This window comes from Pipistrellus hanaki (assembly GCF_964339955.1).
Source record: "Pipistrellus hanaki genome assembly, chromosome: X".
NCBI lineage: Eukaryota > Metazoa > Chordata > Mammalia > Chiroptera > Vespertilionidae > Pipistrellus > Pipistrellus hanaki.
The window spans coordinates 22,048,017-22,071,926 of NC_140524.1; the positions used below are offsets into that span (position 1 = coordinate 22,048,017).

The window sequence follows — 23,910 nt, forward strand, 5'->3', positions numbered from 1 at the left end:
AGCTTTTTGGCCCTGGCATGGGCTGGAGTTTTGCAGGCTAAGTGGAAAAGGAAGGCAAAAGGGTAACAGGATTGAGGGGATGGGGATGAAGAATGGTTGAACTGACAGCATAAAATCTAAGGCAGATCCAGAGGAAGGGCCAGGAGGGGCTGAGAGAATAACCTGGAGCAATGAGTGGACTGAAAGGCAAAGCATGAACTCAGTGAGAATATGTAGGACTAAGAAGGCATCATTGGAGGACAGGTGAATCTAGATGCTGTAAAGGTCCAGGCTTTGCTGAAGTGGAGCAGGCAGAGGGGGAGGGCATTAGAGATGTGTCATGGTCTCTTCCGATGGAGAAAAGCATACAAGTTCACTTCTTGAGTGAATTGGGAGGTTTGTCCCCTCAGGGCTCCATCCTTTGCCCAGGTTTCAGGAAGCAGACGGGTGCCATCTGAATTTTTCACCCCACCCACTTCTTTGGGACCCCATATGACCAGATAGACTCTTCATTGTTTTAAAGGCTGCTCATTTTCCCAGGGAAACACAAGGGGATGTTCCCTATTCATATAAATGTTCAGTTTCTCTTTAAGAAAATATATTTTATTGATTTTTTACAGAGAGGAAGAGCGAGGGATAGTTAGAAACATCGATGAGAGAGAATCATTGATCAGCTGCCTCTTGCACACCCCCTACTTGGGATGTGCCAGCAACCAAGGTACATGCCCTTGACTGGAATTGAACCTGGGACCTTTCAGTCCACAGGCCGACGCTTTATCCACTGAGCTAAACTGGTTTTGGCATGTGTTCAGTTTCTTGATGAGAAGTTCTGATTCTCTTATCAGACAGTAAATATTAGAACCCAGGGGGTTCTGCCCTTTGCTTGTATTGCCCTGGGCCTAAGGCTCATCAACTACTGCCCTCTCCTCCCAACTCTGTCTTTAGCTGAAATGTGGTTTGACTAAGTGCCCTTATGTTCTGATGACCCTTCTGTCATGTGGGAGCATGCAGAAGGCACATGTCTCACTGGACCTTCAGTGCCGTCCTGCAATGACCATGTATAGGTTGAATAGCTCAAGAACATGAGCCCTAGAGATGTGTAGCAATGATCTAGAAGCTGCAACCTCTGCCCACCCCATGCCCCTCACTGAATGAAGTCCATGGGTCCAAATGTGCAGCCTTCCAAATAAGCACTGTCCCCAAGGAGGGAGGCCCAACGGTGGAGGCCCAATGTTGGAGCTCAGTTGTTGAGGACATAGCGGTGTTCAACAGGGGCCCGGGGTTCCAGGAGGCGCAAGATAAGGGTAGCCAACAAAAACAGATTGTGATGATTTCTCAATTGATACCTTTCAGCCACAGTGCCCTTCCTACCCGTTCCTCTGGCCCAAGATGATCAATTTGCCCCTTTTAAGGAATGGCAAGTGCTATTTTGGGTCAGGATGGGTTTTTGTTGTTTTTCATTGGATCCAAGCCCTATTACAGGTCTGTTTTGTCTTGTTTATAATTTCTGTGTTCCATGCAATTGCATGGAACTGAGTATGTCCTTGAAGGAAGAAAAAAAGTCATTCAGGTTTTAGGATCAGTAGTGACACCTTATAGCAATTACACTGGGTAGAATAAAATGACAAGAGGCAAGTTATTTATATGCTACTTTTATTTCTGTTAAGGATACACTGAAACATTAGATGATATTCGCTAATGACAAAATGTAGAAACGAGGCATCAGCTTCTCTATCCATAGCTACAAGAATGTTAATATGTATTGTCATTACATGTTCACTTTGATATCATCTCATTCTATTATGTAATATAACAATTAGATAGAATACATAAGCAGGTGATCCGGCATCTCAGGCAAGCACTACATGGAAATCTGCCTGTGAGGACAGTGACCTCCCCACTCCCCCAGAAACTGAGCTAAGCTCTTGAGGAACGGTCCTAAGAATCACAAGAGACATTGGTGAGCCTCTTTAACAAATCAACAAAAGAGCAACAACTACTATGTTACATGGGATTCAACTTGCCACTGTTTGCAAATGTCGCGTCCATGTCAATGACAGTCCTGATGCCTGCTCAGCTACCCCTCTAGAGATTTATGTTTACTCCTATAGAATGATTTCAAACTGCAGGAACATTTGAGGGGCTAACATATTTTCATGCAAGTCTCCAAACCCATAATCTATGTTGCTATTTAAACCAAAATATTATTAATTAAAAAAAAAAAAAAAAACACACCCGACAGCTGGGTTAGTTTTGTCAAGCTTCCAGAACTATTCACTGTGACGATGTTCCTCTGAAACAGGTTCGTTCTCTCATATCTGCCTACACTTTGCACGTCACCTGCTTGTTCCATGCTTGAAAGGAGGAACGTTCAGAAAACACGGCACACGGGGAACTCAAATGTTAGTACGGGGGAAAGGTCAATCTGGAATCACAGCTAAGTTCAAATGTTAATTTTCTAGAAACTCGTATTAGTCGATCAAAAGCACAAAAGAATAGAAGGGAGGTTTTGATGAGGAAGTTAAACCATGCATTTCGGTAAATTCTCTTTCTGCTCACAGAACACAGGGTGAGCATCGAGTTGAAGCAGCTGCTACAACTCTCGTGTGTCACGTGATGACACGGTGGTTCCCAGCTGAGTCACGAAGGGCATCTCAGTGGGGGCTTTATTTCTTAGGCTTGTTGCTTACATCACTAAGCAGGTAAATGGTTAGCGCTTTTCTGCTCTATGATAAACATGCAGAAGAGTCGATCTAAGTGTTCACTTCTTAATGCAGCCATTGCAAAATTAACTTTGCTGTGGAGTTGGTTTTGCTAATAAATTCTAGAATGATCACTGTGCCCTTATTTGAGTAATACTGTAAAATGGGAGAAAAGACAGGAACAACTTTGAAGAGGTGAAAGGCCGCTCTTTCCCTATGGATGGTATAAGGGCAGAGGGTGAGGACACAAATAACAATTCCATTTTACAGGACAGGAGCCCCTGTCACTTTACAGCTTTTTGGCACAGTCGGGGCAATACACATGCTCCTGATGGAAAACAAAACGCTTGTTGGCCAGATTCACGGAGCATTTTTTGCAGTGGAAGCAGTAGTCGTGCCAGGATTGTCCTTCATAGGCCACCACACTGGAGCCTTTACCAAACCCTGTGGAAAACACAAAAGAGAACAAAAGAGAAAACTGCGTGAACGCAAGAGAGATACACGGCTGCCTTGCCTGTTTACAGCTAATAAGTATGCAGGGCAGGATCTGATCTGCCCAGCTCCCAGGCCACCCCTCTCCACCGTGATCTGTCCCCTAGGCCATGCTGCCGTGACCCCGCTACAGCTCTCAGGGACCTCAGAAGATGCCAGAGCTCAGCCAAAGGCTTCTGTGATTTAAAGAACCCACAATCCCATGCCACTGCAATCGCCCTGTAACACTTGCACCGACCTCCCAGCATAACCAGTTTCTTTGATTTAGGTCAGGGCCATGGCATCAAAGTGGCCACCAGGAGGCAAACTTGGGCTGTTCGTGGGGTATGCACTTACCGGGCCTCGAGGAGCTGCTAAGCTTCGATTTTTTCTATAAAGAACCACCACCCACGAGGGACAAGTCCTCTCTCCACCCGGATGCCTGCCCCGGAGGTTGGCGCTGGGAAACAGGGTGAGAGGCAAGCGTTTCCCGTGGCACACTGGGGGCTTCCTAGCTTTAGAGACTGGGTGGCTCACTCTTGACACAGTCCTTTTCCCTGAGGATGGCAAAAGTCTTCTCAAATGTACATTTCAAGGCTCCCCGGGGAGATGGGAACGGTGGAGGCGGGGAAAGGGCCCAGGGCACGTGGATCGCGAGATGAGGAATGAAATGATTAGCTCGGGTGGCAACAAAGCTGCCCGCAGGCACCTCTGAGCTAGTCTTCAGCTATGGGGTGTTATGATCCCGGCCTATCCCTCTACAGCCTCCCTCCCCTTCCCCTAGCCTCTACCCCACCCCCACCACCCTTTCCTCCCCTCCCCTCCCCGCCCCCACCCCCACCCCCAGAATCCCACACGCGTGCGCAGTGCCTGCCCATGGCCTGCCCATGTGTGGGTCTCAGGCTCGTGAACTCCGCAGCCACAGCATCTGTTAGTCAGCAGCAGTCAGGAAGTGTTCTGTATTGCAAAGGCTAATCTGGCCTGGGGGAGAATTCAAAGCTATTTGGGGGGCCTTCAGGACCGCAATGGCAAGGGGGAGGGGGCATTCTTTGGGGCCTTTACGGATGAAACCGAAGTAGGAAAAGTGAGAGTTGGTTTACCATGCGCAAAACCTAGCCTGGCCGACTTAGCAAGGACTCTTTAGCCTACCAGTGATGGGGTTCTTGCATCCAGCACACTTCTTGGCCACAAAGTTCTTGTAGCAATCCACGCAGTAATACTGGTCCTCCACAGCGGTGAAACGCTGCCCAGCCAGCTTCTTAGAGCAGGTAACACACACAAAGCACTCGGCATGCCAGGGCTGATCCTGGTAAGTGATTCCTCCAGATGTGATGGCCTAGACCAGGGAGTGTAGCACCGAATTCAGATTCAACAACCCTTTTGCTGAATGCCTACTATGTACCAGGCACTGTGCTGGGCGCTTTGGTCTACAGTATCTCATTTAATCACCACAACGGCCATGGGAGGCAGGTGCTATTATTATCCCCAAGTTACAGGTGAAGATACTGAGGCTCAGAGAAGGCGAACGAGGTGGTGGAGGCAGGCCTCTAGAGCCCGGGCTGCCTGTGCCTCCAGGGTGAGTGCCTTTCAGACAGCCCGAGTTGGCCCGGTACTGTTTTCTATCCCCAGTCTTCTCATCTGTAAAATGAGCATAATAATTCCCACGTCACAGGGCCGTCGTGGGGATGGAATGGGATAGTGTGTGTGCAAGTGCTCCGCCAACTGTCCAACGCTTCTAGAAACAATAGTCCACTCAGACCTCCCTTGATAACCTACCTTGTTGCACTTCACGCAATGCTTGGCGAATTTGGACTCGTGGCAAGTCACGCAGTAGAAGTCCTCCCCTTTGGGGAAGAAGCTTCCAGAGCCGATGACTTGCTTGCAGTGGCTGCAGGTGAAGCAGTCTTTGTGCCAGACGGTCCCCTTGTACTCCACGTTCTGATCGCCTGCAGGGGGAGGAAGCAATTGGATAGCCCCACTGATAGTGCTCTGCAGGGGGCTGCATCCTCTCAGCTCCAACCTTGGGCCCTCCAGAGGTGAGGGAATGCAGGCCCTGCAGTTACTGGCCTCACGCTTCTGACGAACCTACCCGTGGGGGCGGGGGGTGGGGGGGGGAGGTTCTCAACAATGGCCTACTTGCGGGTATGCCAACCCAGATCTGTCGGGGAGGGGACCCCAGCTGTAGTGTTTGAGGAATAGACACCCAAGACCCCACTCCCACACCCTCTGTGGACTAAGAGAGTCTCTAAGGGACTATCTGACCCAGAGTTACACCCTAAGGAAAAAAGCATGCTTCTGTCACTTACTCTACCCAAATGAGAAAGTGCTACATACTTTTCACTTCCTTCTCTTGCCACAGACAGGCCTCTCCAGTGGTCTTTAGTTTCCGAATGTGTGCGTGTGTGCGAGCATATATGTGTACGCATGTATACATATACATATATATGCGTGCATATATATGCTAAAAGCTAAAAGCAGCTCTCCCAGCAGCGTTAGCCCCATCCTCCCAAGCAACCCCGCATCGTCTCTGCCCACAGGCCTCCCCGCTGGCCCCCCCGGGAATGAGTATAGGCAGTACCTGCCACAATCGGCTTGAAGCAGCCCTTGCACTTGGGGGAGTCCTCCCGGGTGGTGCACTTGTTGCACAGGATCTTGTTGTCCTTGGACATAAAGGTCTCATTGGCCAAGGGGTGCATGCACTTGGCACAGCGGAAGCAGGTGTCGTGCCAGTAGCGGTTCTTATAGTGCACCTCCTAGAAATCAAGCAGAAGGGGTGGGCTTCTGTGAGTGACACAGGGGTGCTAAGAGGGGGGCAGGGGTCTACTCCTGAGATGATACCTCCCCTTACACCTGGGGATGCCCTGTCGTGAATGTTCTAAAGGAGAAGCATGAAGGACACCGAGGTGAGGATGGAAGACTCACAGTTCCTGAAACAAGAGAAAGTACAACCAACAGAGCTGGCGTGGGCCTTGGCACCAGCCGCCCCAAGTCCCACACAGAGAGCTCAGGACATTGTCAAGGCAATAAGCTCTAGAAGCAAGGGTGGCTGGCTCCTGGGCCAGGGCCTCCTGGTCTCTGTGCCACTGCCTGTTCCGCCTTCCGCATGGGCAGCTGCAATGATGAGGACTTGGGACAGGGTAGCTTTTGCCCCAATGTTACCTTGGAGTCCGCACCGATGGGCTTGCGGCATTCCACACAGGTGTTGGCGCAAAACTTGTCAAAGCACTTCAGGCAGCAGTGGTGGCCATCCTTCTCCACGTACTTCTTTCCCTGAAGGGGGTCCCTGCAGTAGTGGCAATCAAACTTCTCAGCCATGGTGCCCACCTTGTACCTGGAGGGACCTACGGGGGCAAACAGAAAGAACAAATGACCAATGGGAAGACAAGTGTGCTGTGCCACAGGGGCTTCCGAGGGACAGCTGTGCAAGGCCGCATGGGGCCTGCAGGGACCAAGGCCAGAGAAACTTCACTGAGACTCCTAGGAAGAAAAGAGCCCCCGGGCCAGAAGGCCAAAGGTCATGGAAGTCCCTGGGGGTTTGGGAGAAACCCCCACCGGGATATCCCGCTGTGCTGCTTCACAGGACACTTGAGAGGGACAAGTGGATCCGAGCTCTGGGCAGCGCAGTGGCTCTGAGCAGTGATGTGAAGGAACGCAGGAATGTGATGGAGCAGCCAAGAGAGACGAAATTGTTTTACACAAATGGACACACAGCTTTAGGCACAGTCTGCATGCAGCAGCTGCAGGGTGGGGTGGGAGTGGGAAGAGATACTCAGCCCAGTCACAGGCAGGCTAGCTCAGCCGGCTTGCGGAGGAGGGAGGTGCCCAGAGCCTCTGCTTCACAGGATCATTCTCTATGAGGTCCGTTCAAGACAGTAAGCCAGAAACCTCCCTGCCAGCTCCCAGTTCCTCCTCCATAACTCCTCGGTGGCGTGGTAGAATAGCATCCTCAGGAAGCCTCACTGTCCTCCTGACTGTAAAATTCAATTCATCTGAACAAGGACTTGTTGCTGCCTCTAGACAATGCTGGGCACCCAAGCAATCATTCATTTGCTTAAAATATCTGCATTAACTTTAAATCTGGCAGAACTCTTTTATAGCCTACGGAGTTTTGTCCAAGATAAACTGACTGACTTTCGAGACCTGGGCAATCAAGCAAGAGAGAAGTTATTAAAGTGGCACTCTCAGCTGGTACTGGCAAATTTTGCGAATTTTGTGAATTACTTGTCATAGTGATGTGCAGTTTGGGACATGCCAAAATTACATGCCAAAATTACATCCCCCTTTCTTCAGGTAAGTGAGAGGATAGTTATAGTCAATGAAGAGATACTATTTAGGACATTGGCTGTTTGAAAAATTGCAATTTTAAAGTAAAATCTGGTTGGGGAGAAGGATTAACTTATAAAAACTGTTAAGCTGATTATTCCAAGAACTTCTTCTACTGCCTTAACATGAACAAGTCCCCTCAGACCATCCTGACTGACCCCCACCCACCCCTGACTGTAGATCACCCACTTGCAATGACAAATATTACTAAGGCACCCTGTTAATCCTGTCACCAAAAAAGGTAGAAAATGTGAGTATCTATTGTACAAGCTCCCAGCTTCTTAAACATATATTAACTAGTCTGTCTCTCCCTGAACAAGAAACTTACACAGACAAATAAACAGCAAGTACTTAATTTGCTCAGGAAACACGAGAATGGATACTATTTTGTTCAACTACCCACAAACATGGTTATTATGCTAGCAGATATCCCCGGCATAATTTAGAAAGAATGAGGGAAAAGCAATGAGCAGTTGCCCGATACTCACCACAGCTCTTCCACTAACTCAACAGCCCTGAACTCCCTCTTTGGGTCCCATTCCCAGCCTTTTTTTTTTTTTTTTTTTTTTTTTTTATACAAACACATGTCCAATTTGTTTGGATCTTGTTGCCATAGGCAACCAAATAGCAGAGTGTGAGCTAAGGAAACCGCACCCTGTGTCTCAGACCCTGCCTCGGTGAAGGCTGGTGAACTGTCACTCAGAATTGGGTCAGTTTCTGAAGCCAGCCCAGCGAAAGAGGGAATCAGACCACTGACAAGCATCATGTTCTGAGCCAGCCCAGATCCAGCTTGTGCTGGCAGACAGACAGACCCCTCATCTCCACAGAGCCGATGATTGAAGCAAGTTAAGTAACATTCTTGGGCAAAGATAATTGGTTGAGACAGCTGTATCACAGCAGAGATTTATCAAGCTCAGAGAATGGTTCTCACTAGTACTTTCCCCCCAAAAGGAAAGCAGGATGTTCCATTACACAACTGAATTAGAAATGAAAAATAGAGACATGGTGAAACCAGGGTCCATCTCCTTGAACTATGCAGTTTACATAAGGCAGCTTTGAAACTGCCTTTAACCTCCACATATAGAAAAAGGTGCCTGTCACAGTGATAGAATGTTGAAAATCACTCTCCTATTTCATTTTTTTTTAAATGATTCATTGATTTTTTTACAGAGAGGAAGGGAGAAGGAAAGAAAGTTAGAAACATCGATGAGAGAGGAATATCGATCAGCTGCCTCCTGCACACACCCCACTGGGGATGTGCCCACAACCAAGGTACATGCCCTTGACTGGAATCGAACCCGGGACCTCCAAGTCTGCAGGCCGATGCTCTCTATCCATTGAACCAAACCAGTTGTGGAATCTCCTCTTTCATTCTTGCTGGTCCTTCACATATCACATAAAATCTTTATCTTACTGGCCTTTCCATGTTGAAACTGTGCACTCAACAATTTACTTTCTTGTTAAGAGCCAAGTACAAAAACCAAATAAATCTCCAGTAACACTAAATGCCAGGAAATTAAATTATCAGTGGCTCCTAAATGCCATTTGGCAGGGAATCAGAAACATATAAGATTAGGCTACACTGGCTAGTTATCTCAGCTGGTTTAGCCCTTCAGACTATTGTCTTGGGCCATATTTGAAAATTCCTCCTCCCTTACCAAAGTCTCTATTTACATAATAAAACTTTGAACATTACTCATTTTAATCTCACTCTCTTCTAGGCGTCAAGATGATGAAATAATCCATGGTTTCCCAATGAACATGGAAGTATCAGTGTGAATGTGGAGTCACATTCAATGAAGTTGCTCACCACTCTATCATTCTTATAGTTTAGGGTCTTAACCCAAGCATAGGGCAAATTGTATGAATCCCCAAGTTAATGATGCTTTGGGATACTAACTTTAGGCATTATTTTTTTTTCTTTATGCAATGTGAAAAATCCAGGGTGACCCTTTTAGATATGATTTCCACAGTGGAGTCAAGTTTTTTGTTTTTTGTTTTTTTAAAAAAATCCTCACCTGAGGATATATTTTTTATTGATTCTAAAAAGAGAATAAGGGAGAGGGGGTGAGAGAGAAACATTGATGTGTTAGAGAAACATCAATCAGTTCCCTCCTGTACATGCCCTGACCAGGGATGAAACGAACCCACAACCTGGGTATGTGCCCTGACTAGAAATAGAACCCATGACCCTTTGGTGCACGGGAAGATGTCCAACCAACTGAGCCACACCAGCCAGGGCAAACCTCTTTCATATGTGTGGAAACACTTATTTGTCAAGATAAAATGGGCATTTCTAGGAATGTTGGTTTTATTGCCTAATAAGTGACAGACTGAAAATACTTAAAGCAAGTTAACAATGTTGATGGCAAATTTGTGAACTTTAGTACTCTTTTGCAATAAATCCAATTAAGTGGAACTCGGCAACCCGAATTAGCTTACCTCGTGTTTTTCTAACCTTATGATTATTTAGTCTCAAACTATTTCAAACTGTCACACAGTGTGCTTAGGAGGAAGCTGGAATAATACATTCCTGCTGATGAGATAGATACCATGTCAAAACTTTGCATAAAATATGAATGATGTGTACAAGAGCAAAATATTTTGTTACCACTTATCTTCAAAGAGATAAACAACTCTACAAGCTTATAAATGACAACACTGGCAGCTTCCAAAAGAAAGAAAATACCCAGATTTGTGGGCTCCATCGAAATGAGATATAGTTAGGCGCTGACTTCATGATGAGAGAAAAACTTCCTTTCCTTCCCTTTGTTGTAAATAAGAGAATAGAGAAAAATAACAATGGAATTGATCTTTTTTCTTTGGTGCTCTCTTTAATCTTTAAAAAAACACACATTTCTTTATTGATTTCAGAGAGGAAGGGAAATGGATAGAGAGAAACATCAATGATGAGAGAGAATCACCGATCATCTGCCTCTTGCACACACACCCCCTACTGGGGACCGAGCCCACAACTCAGGCAGGTGCCCTTGGCCAGAATTGAACCCGAACCCTTCAGTCCACAAGCCAATGTTCTATCCACTGCACCAAACCGGCCAGGACTCTTCAATCTTAATTAATGACATATACTGAGGTGTTTACCTCCCAGGGAACAATTTTTATGTCTTTACCAATTCCCAAGTACGTGAAATCCGAAGCCTTTTAACCTCCCCAAACTTCCAGAAGTTTGCCTTGACTTAGTGTAGTTATCTGAGAAAGGGCATGTCATCAATCATTAAATGAAACTTAGACACATATAACTACAGCATTGCTTCCCTTCCTGCCTGTCTCTGTCCAGGCCATGTTTGCCCTAGTAACTCTCTAATTTTAACCTCACAGTGTGGCCCTTATCTGGACATGGTGATGAGATTTCTCTATCACAGAAAAGTTTGCCGATATACTAAGAGCCCCAGGAACCTGATTCAGGGCCTTGTATACACAAGTAACACAGTACATGCCTACTGACTGACAGACGGAGATAAGTCACCACCATTAAAAGCTTTTAAAACTTATTTATTAAAAGCATTTTATAACAAATATTTCTGTTTAGGAAAATCAGGGGCAGTTCCTGTGACCCTTAGGTGTTGGCATCTAACCGGCAGTCCTTTATAGACTTAGTAGGTTAGAATGCGGTTGGAAATGTAACTGGATAATCAAGTTTTAGATATTTATTCCACAGTAGTAGTCTGACTTTCATGCTGTGCCTGCTTCAAAAGCCACATCATTTTTCACTTAATAAACAAGCGTCCTCTTTCAGAAAATTCCTGAACAACATCCAACATGCTACGAGGTGCCTACATAAACCTCAGTATATCAATAAAACTTTTTGGGTTTTTATTTAATCAAGCACATATATAAATAATATAACATTGCAACTTTTAAAAATATATTTCATTGATTTTTTACAGAGAAGAAGGGAGAAGGAGAGTCAGAAACTCTGAGAGAGAAATATTGATCAGCTGCCTCCTGCACACTCCCCACTGGGTATGTGCCTGCAACCAGGGTACATGCCCTTGACCGAAACCACCCCAGGACCCTTTAGTCCGCAGGCCAGTGCTCTATCCACTGAGCCAACCTGTTAGGGTATTACAACATTTTTTTTTTACTATAAATATCTCATTTGACAAATTTCTATTTGCTTGCATTTTGTGTATTTTCTCACGTATTTCATACTAATATTCATTTCCCCTTCTGCCTAAGTGGCTCAAAATAAGAATATTTAAGGAAAAAGTGAATATTATAACTAGGTAGCATTTTTCTAACTAAGCACTTTCCCCGAGTGGTATAATGTACAGTGTAAACAGTGAACAGCAACCCAAATGGAAAAAAAAAAAGTTCAGGCTATTTCTGGTCTGTTAATTGCTAAGTCCAACATACCAGTATGTTAGTCACTCTGTGTATAAATATTGGCTTCTAAAGAAACGGTATATTGCTTTCCTGAGAACATTCAACAAATGGAACGGAGCCTAGCCGATGAATAAGACCCTTGTTTAACAGACACGCTCACGCACCTGGGGGGTGTCGTCAGACATTTGGGAATAAATGCCTAAGTAGCTGGAATGAGGCGAAGTTCATGAGTCATGGTTGAAAAGTAGTCTTTCATAGAATTTCATAGAAAATCAAAAAGTGTTTTTTCCCTTAAAAACAGAATGTGTGCAGAATGATTCAATGTTATTAACAACTTCATTTGTACACTGCGTTTAGGGGAAAAAAACCCATATAAATCTCTTGGATCACTGATAGACTGGTAACACAATTTAGATTACATCTGGTATCAGGAGGGTTAGATAAGAGATTATTACACAAAAAATTATGTCACTGAACTTCCACGAGGTCAAATTCTATTCTAGTGCTATTTTGTTAACAATTTTTAAAAAATTGATGAGAGAGAGGAGGGTGTGGGGGGGAACCTTGATCGGTTGCTTCCCACACACACCCCAACTCAGGATCAAACCTGTAGTTTGGGTATGTGCCCTAACCAGGAGTTGAACCCACCACCTTTTGGTGCATGGGGCAACACTCCAACCAACTGAGCCACCCGGCCAGGGCGAAGCTTTCCTTAATGCTGTATACATTATGTGCAGCACATTCTGTCTTCCCTATAGGAAAAAAGGACTTCCAACCTGACAGCAATAGAACATGTGTTTTTAGTTTCTCTAGTTGAAGTAGTAGGCAGTCAATTAGTAGTGATTAAAAGTACACAACATTCAGCTTCATCCTCAACCAAATCTTCTGAGTACCATTTTTTCAGTTATTTAAAGCCAATCCAGTTTGATTATTCCCTCTCACCTCATCTTTTCATTTTCCACCCCTGCCCTGAAAATAGACTGCTGGGACTGTGTAACCCACTGGCCAGTGGCTGGTGAAGGGAATTAATGGCTGCACAGTATGGCAAACGATATCACTTCCCTCTCACCCATACCCCACCCCGCTCCTCAACTCGAAAGGCCAAAGGGTATAGGATTCCAATCTAAACAATTTTATAGACTATAAGTGTTCAATAACAAAAGTATAAATTCTTGTCCTTGAAATGTCCTCTCAGTATGGGGATGGTCACTAAAAATGGATTCTGCTACAGTTTTGTCCACACAAAGCCCATTTCAGGGCAATGTGGGTTTTCCTACTATGAATACTTCTTTTCCCTTTGTTTCATGGGCCTAAGGACCTAAGACAATACAAAACAATAGTTCCTGATTTGAAAATCCATCTAAAAGATGTCAATTAGCTTATCTAATTTAGTCACAGTTATAGCCTCCAGGTTTAAGCAACAATAAAGTTGGGGTTGGGTGTGCTGTCATTATGTCACTTTTTAAATACAATAGGTCCCTATTTTGTCACATAATTAGTAAATAAAACAGGGAGTTACTCTACCAGTTAACATGCATTCAAGATCCATTGGAACAACTGGTACGGCTGAATAGTGTGCCTACACCCAGAGAATGTGTAATCGGGCTGATTACCATAATCTCAGGCATATGGTGCCATGTTTGTAAAATGGATCTGGGAGGAGTGAGGAAAAACAAATAGCTCTTGAACTCCTGAACAAGGAAAACATTGTATATTAATTCATTAAAGTAGGAAGTTATACTGCAGCATATTTGTTTTAAAACACCAAAGGAGATCTTTCTAAACTTCCTGTTGTTTAAATTTTGAGAGGTGATCCCAAGTTTTCAAAAACAATTTTTCTAAAAGACTGCCGCTGATAATTACTTTGCCCCTTAATCTGAAAACTGGGAGACAGGACAAAGTGCCTGGTTTCTAAGAAAGGGAACCGTTACTTAGGGAGAGGGCAACAAAGCAGCAACAACATTCCTGGCTTTGGAGGAGAAACAGACAGCGGGCTGACTAGAGAGAAGGCATTCTGAGGAGATTGCCTGTCCTTTAGTCCTTTGACCTCTATTCCGTGATGTCTTGTCCATGGCCAAAAAGCTTCTTTCACATCACATTACAAAACAAGAGGAAGACTCTTAGAGTAACGATGGACTGGAGGTTCTGAAATTTTGCCCCCTATCGAGTTAATAACCTAAGTGCTATAGCAAAAGGATCATAGCTGTTTCTTTAGGAAGACTAAAAGCATTGTTCAGAAAAGATGAAGATATGTGGTAAGTTACTATGGAATATATTAGTTATAAATATTCCTCCTTCCAGCTCCCTATTCGATTGACCTTTTCCCAGACACCTTATGTTTGATCTAAAGCACTGTTAAGAATTTGCATCTTCTATATCACCAAAAATTTCTAACCAAAAAACCCTTCTGTCTTCACACAATTTTTCTTACAGTTTCATAAAATATCTTGAAAAATATACAATATAGTAAAATGCTTATACATTTTTATTAAAATAAGCCACTTAAATTGCTAATTTTACTAGAATAAGAGTAATATTTTGTCTTTAAAACAGCATCAGAAGTCAAGGACAGAACAGAGATGAGCAATGTCTTATTTACTATTTAGACAACACTAAATTCATTTAACCAAAAAGCATCTTTTAGGCAAATGATAGATTTACTGCCCTAGCAAACTTGTGCTCAATAGAAGATAAAGAATATGAAGCTTTTACCTGAATGTCTCTGGGAAGCCATGGCTCAGAGACCAAGTTCAGGAGCAGCACCTAGACCAGTCTTCCCTGCACCCCAGCTGATAAGGCTCTGGCTCAGTTGTGAACATACATTTAAGGGGAAGCTGCTAACACAAAAATAACCGAGAGCAGATGGCCCACCCCTCCCCAGAGATCACAACCTTAATCCCACTAGAAAATTCTTAACCATTTTAGGTGATCCAAGGGAGAAGAATAGAACCCAGTAAAAATACCAAACACTACATATAAATACCTGTGGGGCTACTCAGCATCCAAATTAGCTCCAGAGCCAGAGAGGCCACATAGAAAGTCATCCCTGTACCGGAATAAAATTTGGACTCAGCTCTGGCATAGCTTAACACTGAGCCACCCTTGTTAACCCGCTTTATGTGCCTGAAGAGCTTGTATTTGGCCCTCCAGAGAATTCATTTTTGTGCCATTAGTGTTAAAAGTAACTATAAGAGATAGACTTATGTTACCAGTGTAATTGAAAGGAATTAGACAGTATGAATCTAGAGACCACAGGCACTATCTATGTCCTCCTTGGCATGTACCAGATTAGCAGAATTACTGAAAAGAACAATTCTAGCCACACCTCTCTTTAGTGTCAGACAGAGTAAGGCAGAATAGAGACAAACATCCCTATACCCGTTATGTACACAAGGAAAAGACTTTGTCCCACAAATGAAATATCTTGCTTTTCACTGCAGGGACAATAAAAGTAAAAGTATGGATGGAAATGATAATGACAACCTATCCTATGCTGTAACTGCTCAACAGACCATCTGATGGCTAGAGGCTGGTCACTAGGGACAAACTCGAGGAAAAGCCACAGGATGGCTGTAAGTCCCTGATGACCCCCTGGCCCCGTTCCTTCTCTGGCCCTATCCCTGCCCTACCCCTATGCTGTGGCTCCCTTCCACTACAGCCTCATTGGCCTTGGAGCTATCCCTTGCACCTACAGACACGCCCCACCTCAGGGTCTCAACACCGATTCCCTCAGCACTAAGCCTCTCCCGGTTGCTCCTCTGCTTCTTGTGTCTCATCTCATTGGTAATAGCTCTTACCTTTCATAGCTGCCCTTTTCTTTGCTCTGAAACTCAGAGATGATTTGTGGAGGAAGAATTCCAGCTTTGCTTTCATTTGGATCTTGCATGAGATTGCCCCTTGCGTGATTCTGGCAGGGTTCTCTTGTTTTACTCTGACAGATATGGCCTGAATTGTGACATTGAAGCATATGTCTTATTTGACCAACCTATTTCAAATTGTAACCATGCTCTCTGCCATAGTGTTTCCTACCCGCTTCCTCAATTTGTTCTCCACAATTATTTGTTGAAAAAAATTGAAGCAAAAAGTGTTAATCAAGCCTCGTATAAAATCAAAACATAGTTCCAATTTCATGACATTGAAATTGGGCCTCAAAAGAACTGGTGGTCCAGAAAGAAACTCACTACAGACTGATTCATATGCCTTTCAGCATAACGATTATTGCTTGTCTCATTTTTTATTCTAATAAGTATATTTCCAGTAGGACATGTTCTCACTCATCTAGGGGAAATGGTGAACAACATAGACTGATGAACAAGAGCAGACCCAGAGATAAGGAGCCATGGGTCAGACTGTTGTACCTCAAAGGGAGGGTGGGGATAAAAGGGAGAGATCAACCAAAGGACTTATGTGCACACATATGAGCCTAACCAGCGGTCAAGGACAATAGGGGGGTGGGGGCATGAGTGGGGGTGAGTGGGGGATTAGAATGGGGGTTTGAAGACAAATATATGATACCTTAATCAATAAAGAAATTAATAATAATAAAAAAAAACATAGTTCCACCTGCAACCCTAAAAATGGCTTTGGCCACTGAAGTTCAAGGAAGGCAGCTAACCTGCACTCTCCAACAGGCCCTGGGCTTGGTACCTTATACACAGTCTCGTCTAGTGCATGTCAATGATTTTGTCCTATTCACACATCTCCCTTACCAGGGTGAGGGCTGCAAATATGCTTTACTTCCTATTCCCAGAACATAGCAGGTAAGCAATACAAGCTTCATGGATAAGTGAATGTGTTTCATAATTCTTATGCTCTTCAAACGTTTAGTGAAAAATTAATCTAAAAGAGAGCTGAAATTGTCAGGATCTCCTAGTTAGCTGAAAAAACGGCCGAACAATAAAAGCCAATATATGTTAAAGGCAAATTGCATGATAATGTAAAAAAAAAAAAAATAAGCCTGGGAAAAGAAGGGAAATGACACTGTGCTCTCCCCCATGACTCTCTAGCCCCTTTCTTATTCAGCCTGATTGCATTATAGGTGGGAGCCTGGCCAGTCTAAACAATACCACACCCCTAAAACAAACTTCAACTTTCCACCCTGAGGAAATTCTCTATCTTATTAGATGATTAACCTCTATGAACCCCAAATTTTAGATTTCACTAGGTAGAGCCAAGGTATTTTCATGCCCCTTTTATAGTACTGTGACCAATAAAAGTAGAGTGCCAAATGCTTTCCTCTAAGAAGTCAATTCTAGTTTCAAGCCATGCACCAAGAGGTATATTCTTTTAGCAAGTGTGGTGGTTCCAGCCATCTGATCATTTTGAAAAGCAACAACCGAATATGGACAGAGTGTCTGCCTTATGAGTCAGCAAATCAACATAAATCTACTTTGCTGGAAACACAAGAGAAAACACAAAAACAAGAGCATTACTTCCTGACAAGTCAACTACAACATGTCAGTGTGAGCTGGGAGCGTGGCCCTACAACAATGGCACTTATTCCATATGCAATTTACTTCAACTAGGTTAACTGGGCCTTCCTAAAAACTTCCTGAAGCATGACCACAGCCTGCTCGTACATTTACTTATCCCCATGCCCATCTCCTCAAATCACAAAACCACAACTTTCACAAAACCAAAACACAAAAGGCCCTTTGTCAGGTGGAACACATTTTTCAGTAAGAATAGCTGGTAAGTTTGCCCTGTCTTGGATCAGTAGCTCAGAAACCTCGCTGGTTATTTAGCACATGCCCAAACAATCACTGGTTTCATTAGCGTCTGAGCCAACTTCATTACACATTAACAGTATGATGTTAATAATATCCTTAATAATCACTGTACTGTTTGCAAAGCACCTTTGTATACTGTTGGTGGAGCTGTCTGGTGTTTGATTAACAACTCTCTTGAGTGTCACATTTCAGACCTTTTAGTCTTTCACACTCCAGTGTACATCAGGATGATTTTTCAGTGAGTGTTAGGTATCAAAAGTCCTAAGCTCTCTCTTGCATATGATCCTCTGAGAGCCATTTACATGAGGTTATATACACATTCTTGTCTTCCCAACAACTCAGCAGTTACATTTTAACCTACCATTGGGCCCCACCTTTAGATGAGACCACCCCATCCATCTATGTATTTTATGAGATGAATACTTATGGAACAGTTGTTCTACTATGTGGTGCAGGGTATTTTGCTGTTCGCAGAGAGTAAGACACAGTCCTTATTTCCAAGTGTACCAAGATCAATATATAAATAACTGTCAGGCAAGTCAGAGCAAGAGATAAAAAGTGATATTGAGGTTTATCACAGGCAGCAATCACATCAGGTTTGGGGGGGTGCAGACAAGACTTGGTGAATGCGATAATATTTGACCCAGTCCCTGAAGAATGGGTAAGACTAGCACAAGGAGAAGAGGAGAGAGAATTTCAAGAAAAAGTACAGTGTGAGCAAAGGTAAGAGAACAAAGGGGCTGCTCCAGAAGCAGGACACAGACCAGCATAGGAGCACACCAAGCAACAAAGGAAGGGAAAGCCAGAGTGTAAAGGGCCTTTTTGCAATTGGTGCCAGGGAAGGGTGAGATTAGGATAATGCAAGCAGTAATAAGATGGGTGGATCCTGGAGAAGAAAGTCTGGTAGCAGGGAGAGTCAAGAAGGTATTGCGACCTGTCAGGATGGCCAACATCAACAAATCAACAAAGGACAAGTGTAGGCGAGGTTGCGGAGAAAAAGGAACCCTCGTGCATTGCTGGTGGGAATGTAGACTGGTGCAACCACTGTGGAGAACAGTATGGAGCTTCCTCAAAAAACTGAAAATGGAACTCCCATTTGACCCAGTAATCCCACTCCTAGGAATATATCCCAAGAAGCTAGAAACATCAACTAGAAAGAATATATGCACCCCTATGTTCATAGCAGCACAATTCACAATAGCTAGGATTTGGAAACAGCCTAGGTGCCCATCAGCAGATGATTGGATCCAAAAACTATGGTACATTTACACAATGGAATATTATGCAGCCATAAAAAAGAAAAAATTCTCATTGTTTGCAGCAACCTGGATGGAATTGGAGAACATCATGCTGAGTGAAACAAGCCAGTCAATGAAAGAGAGACACCACATGACCTCACTTATTTATGGATGATAAAGAACATTATAAACTGAAGAACCAAAAGATAGATATAGAGACAGTAAAGCAACAAGCAGACTGTCAAATTACAGCGGGGAGGCTGGGGAGATCTGGGGGAGATAAGAGATCAACTGAAGGACTTGTATACATGCATATAAGTACAACCAATGGACACAAAACTCTGGGGAGGGAGGGTATGTACGGGAGAGGGGGCATTGGTATATGTACAAAAATAATAACTTAATAAAATAAGAAGGTATTGCGGTTGTCCAGATGAGACGTAAGGGAGGACTGAATGAATGAAAGCAACAATGGCAATGGGCATGGAAAGGAAAGAAGGATTGTAAGCGCCACTCTTGGGCAGGACTGACAGGACAGGTTTGATGTATTGAAGGGAAAGGAGGTGGTGATCCCTCTTATTCGTTCATTCTGGGTGATCAGGGAAATAATGGGGAATCTTGAGAGGTGGCACTGGTGAGAGGGAAGTGGTGCTTTATAATGAAGTTCTTCTGAAATGTCAATAACTAAACCCCTTTAATGGAATCCAAGTTGTCAAGTCAAGAGAAATATAGGGCTGCTGGTGAGGTTCTGGTGGAATCACATTTGTGGAGATTCTCCCACTGCAGTCTAATCCCAGCCTCTCTACCTCAGTAACACCACAGGGAGGATCAGACTTCCAAAGTTTCAAGTGGTTCAATCTAAGAGTGAAATGCAGAAAATGCAGTGGCCCAGTTGGCCCACGCCTCAAAAGTTCTTAGTTCACAGCTTGGCTTGTGGTCACCCTTCTCCCTTTATTATATTTTTCGCTTACCAAAGAAATTTCCAAATTCGAAATTTCTTCAGACAATTACTGGACATTGGTCATGGCAAAGGCAAGAGGCTGATGACAATCTGGAATGGAATCTTTGTGGGTTTATCAGTGTCTGATTTCCATTTGTTTTTACATTATTCTTCTCATGCCTACTATTAATAAGTTAATACACTGCAAGTTTTTTTCTCAACATAACTTTGTCGTACTACTAGTCCCTTCGCCAACAATTTTACTGAGTGACTCCAACTACGAGATTAGGGATCTATTCATGTACTATGATATGATGGGATCCGATGCTGAGCTCTCCCAAGTATTTCTTGTCCTATGTGCTCTTGCCATCTCATGTTCCTGTCAATCTTTAGGATGGGAAGAGTACTTTTTCTTACTGACTAATCAAATTTTGCAAAGTCACTGCTTAAATGTCACAATTCAGGGCTTATCTGTCAGAGTAAAACAAGGGAGCCCCACCAGAACCACCCAAAGGACAATCTCATGCAAGATCCAAATGAAAGCGAAGCTGGAATTCTTCCTTTCCAAATGGTCTGAGTTTCAGAGCAAAGAAAAGGGCAGCTATGAAAGGGTAAGAGCTGTTACAAATGAGGTTAGACACATGAAACAGAGAATTCTGCAAATCGCAAAGCACCTTGAAAATGCTAATTTATTCCAGTAAAGACATGTTCATTTCACAATTAACCAGGATTTAAAAGGTTTCTTTGTAATATTCACACAGAGATTAAGAATTCAAACGTGTACCATGGGATTTGCCACTTGATTTTTTGGAAATTTAATCCCATGATGATTCATAACAGTTTCAAATGTCTCCAGTCTTCAAAGTCAGACCCTTCCTATATTGCTATGAGACTCACCAAGATGTATGAACTATCCTACCCATTTCCTACGGATATGTTTATGGGCCTCTAACCAGAAATCACCATCAGAACAATAATGAGCAAATGATTTTCAAAGCAAGCCACTATATGTTCTCAAGTTAAGAAAATAAATAAAGTGGCACTTAAGAAAGAAGATACAGAGAAAAATGATAGAAGAAACAGAAAACAGAGAGTTTTAGGAGGAAATATATAATACACACACAGAATCTCAGATCAAGGGAAAATGGATTTATCAGGAACCTGAGAAGCTGGTAAAGATAAATCTGTCATGTTTTAGGTGTTAAAATTCTCTTCCAGTCTATTTCTACCACCCACTTGTGATATATCTGTTTTATTTCCATGTTGCCATGTGCCATGACTCAAAACACCCTTTCAATTATGTTAAGTCCTGGCATTCACCAAGCCCACCTGTTGTGGACATTTCAAGCCTTTGATAGATGGTTGAAGGCTAAATGTGCATTACACTAGTCTATGATTTACCAAGTAGATTAATATCCATCAACAGGAAAGAAAACAGCAAATCAAATAAGCTTTAATATCTTTATTCTTTTTTTTAAACTTTTATTGTTGAGGGTAGTACAGACATCCTCCCCTTTCCCCCCATTGCCCCCTCCAACTGGTTCCCACCCTGCCCCAAACCTTTACAACCCTATTGACTCTGTCCATAGGTAATGCATATAAGTTCTTTGGTTAATCTCTTCCCACCTCCCTCCCCCATTCTCTCTGAGGTCCTCAGTCTGTTCCATGTTTTCATGCCTCTGGTTCTATTTAATTCATCAATTTATTTTGTTCTTTAAATTCCTTGTTCATTTATTTTGATTTTTAGATTCAATTGTTGATAAATATGCACTTATTGACATTTTATTGATCATATTTTTATCTTTTATTTCTTCTCCTCTTTTTCTTCAAAAATACCCTTTAATGTTTTATGTAACACTGGATTGGTGGTGGTAAACTCCTTTAAGCTTTTCCTTGTCTGGAAAGCTCTTTATCAGACTTTCAATTCTAAATGATAGCTTTGCTGAGTAGACTAATCTTGGTTGTAGGTCCTTGCTTTTAATCACATTGAATATTTCTTACCACTCCCTTCTAGCCTGCAAAGTTTCTGTTTGGAAACCAGCTGAAAGTCATATTCGCACTCCCTTGTAGGTAACTGCTCTTCTTTTGCTGCTTTTCAAATTCTGTCTTCAACTCTTGGCATTTTAATTATGAAGTGTTTTGGTGTGGCCTCTTTGGGTTCCTCTTGTTTGGGACTCTCTGCACTTCCTGGACTTGTATGTCTATTTCTTTCCCAAGGTAAGGGAAGTTTGTTATTATTTTTTCAAATAGGTTTTCGATTTATTGCTCCCTCTCTTCTCCTTCTGGCACCCCCATGAGACAAATGTTGGTACACTTGGAAGTTGTCCCAGAGGCTCCTCACATTATCTTCTTATTTTTGAATTCTTCTCTTTGCTGTTCTGATTGGTGTTTTTTGCTTTCTTCTACTCCAAATTCTTGATTTGATTCTCAGTGTCCTCTACTGTTGATCCCCATGTAAATTAGTCTTTACTTCAGTTAGTGTATGCTTCATTTCTGACTGGTCCTTTTTTTAATATATATTGTTGATATTCTCACTAAGTTCCTTAAAATTCTCACTAAGTCCCTGGAGCATCCTTATGACCATTGTTTTGAACTCTGTATCTGGTAGTTTTCTTGCTTTCATTTCATTTAGTTCTTTTTCTGGAGATTTCTTCTGTTCTTTAATTTATGGCATGTTATCTCTGCATTTTGGCTGCTTCAGTGTGTTTGTTTCTATCTATTAGGTAGATCGGCTATGTCTCCCAGAATTGGTAGATTGGCCTTGCATGGTAGGTGTCCTGTAAGCCCAGTGGTTTAGCCTCCCCAGTCACCTGAGTTGGGCACTCTAAGTGCACCCTGTGTGATCTGTGTGCACTGTCCTATTGTAGTTGAGCCTTGTTTTATGTTGGCATCACTGGGAGGGATTGAGCCCCAGTTTCAAAGATCAACTGCAACTACAGCTGACGAGCTGCAGTGCAGGAATCAACCTTATGGAGCAGCAGTGGGGCTTGCTCACCAAGTCCACCCTTTTGTGTGTGTTACTTGTAGAGGTAGTAAGGTTGTAATCCTGTGTGGTTGAAGCTGACCACCTGGTACAATGGCTCTGAAGCCTCCCAGGAGGTGTAAAGTCAACCTCTTTTTGTTCCCTGTCCAGGGCCACCCAGCATGAGCTACAAAGCAATAAGCGGAAGGCTGCTACTTGTGTTGAACTTGAAGGTGCCCAAGAGAGGCAATCTATAAACCAGGGTGGGCTGCTGCTAGTACTGGGCCTGGGGCCACTTATTGAGAGGTACGGGGCTTGCGGATGCCAACTGTTGCTTGTTTGATATATTTTAGGAAAGTCCAAAGCATGAGACAAGAGAGGCCAGTTGTATAGAAAAGCCACTGGAAACAGCTTGAATGAGCCTGTAAGTAGGGATGGATGGGGTCTCAGGGAATCACCAGGATAGAGTGAAAAGTGTTAGTCAGGTTAATGGAGATTCAGATATGACACAGCCTGTCAGCTCTATTGCAGGGAAGACTCAGCAAAGGAACACTGGCCTCTGACAGTACTTTTGTCTTGGAGAAAACAGCACTCTAGCTCTTGCCCTGATTCCAGACAATTTAGTTCCTTCCCTAATATCTCATGTTCCTTTCAAGCTGCTGCCCCAGCACTGGAACTCAGAGGGTCCATGTACGGTTCCTTTAAGAGGACCTGCTTGGACACCTGCAGCCTCCTTGTCACTCAGCCACAATCCCCAGTGGATTTTACAGTTAGACGTTGTGGGGACTTCTCTTTCTAGCACTGGAACCCTGGGCTGGGGGCCTGGTGTGGGGCAAGGACCCCTTGATCCTCAGAGAACCTCCACAGCTAAGATAACCCTCTCAATTTTAAACTGGGACCAGTTGGTTCTGCAATTCCACCCCAGTCTCTGCCCCTCTTATCAGCCTTGATGTACTTCTTCTTTAATTCCCTAGTGTTAGGACTTTAGTTCAGCTAGATTTTATGTGGTTCTGAATGATGGTTGTTCTGTATTTTAGTTGTAAATTTTGATGTGGTTATTGGAGGCAGTGAGTACCACATTTACTTATACCACAATCTTCAATCTCTTTATACTTTTTAAAATCTAAATTTTTTATTGTTTAAAGTATTACATATATCTCATTCCCCCCCCACACACACACACACGTTGACCTCTCCCTGGCCACTCCCACCCCCAACA

At 43.4% G+C, this 23,910-nt stretch overlaps 1 protein-coding gene across 11 annotated transcripts in view; it reads right to left on the reverse strand.

Annotated features, from left to right (window-relative positions):
• Positions 1–1,615: 1,615 nt before the first annotated feature.
• FHL1 (four and a half LIM domains 1) overlaps positions 1,616–23,910 on the reverse strand; it is a 73,096-nt gene continuing 50,801 nt past the window's right edge. For 2 of the 11 annotated variants that reach the window (XM_084870225.1, XM_084870224.1), the window contains 6 exons: positions 6,312–6,493; positions 5,731–5,905; positions 4,929–5,098; positions 4,302–4,488; positions 3,510–3,709; positions 1,616–3,125 (listed from right to left, as the gene is read on the reverse strand). In XM_084870225.1, the coding sequence (XP_084726351.1) occupies positions 3,042–3,125; positions 3,510–3,709; positions 4,302–4,488; positions 4,929–5,098; positions 5,731–5,905; positions 6,312–6,467 (972 nt within the window). In that variant the 5' untranslated portion in view covers positions 6,468–6,493 and the 3' untranslated portion in view covers positions 1,616–3,041. Of the gene's footprint in view, positions 3,126–3,509; positions 3,710–4,301; positions 4,489–4,928; positions 5,099–5,730; positions 5,906–6,311; positions 6,494–7,963; positions 11,325–14,534; positions 14,670–23,910 lie in introns of those variants that run through there. The other 9 variants (XM_084870228.1, XM_084870229.1, XM_084870221.1 and 6 more) reach the window with 8 other exon arrangements.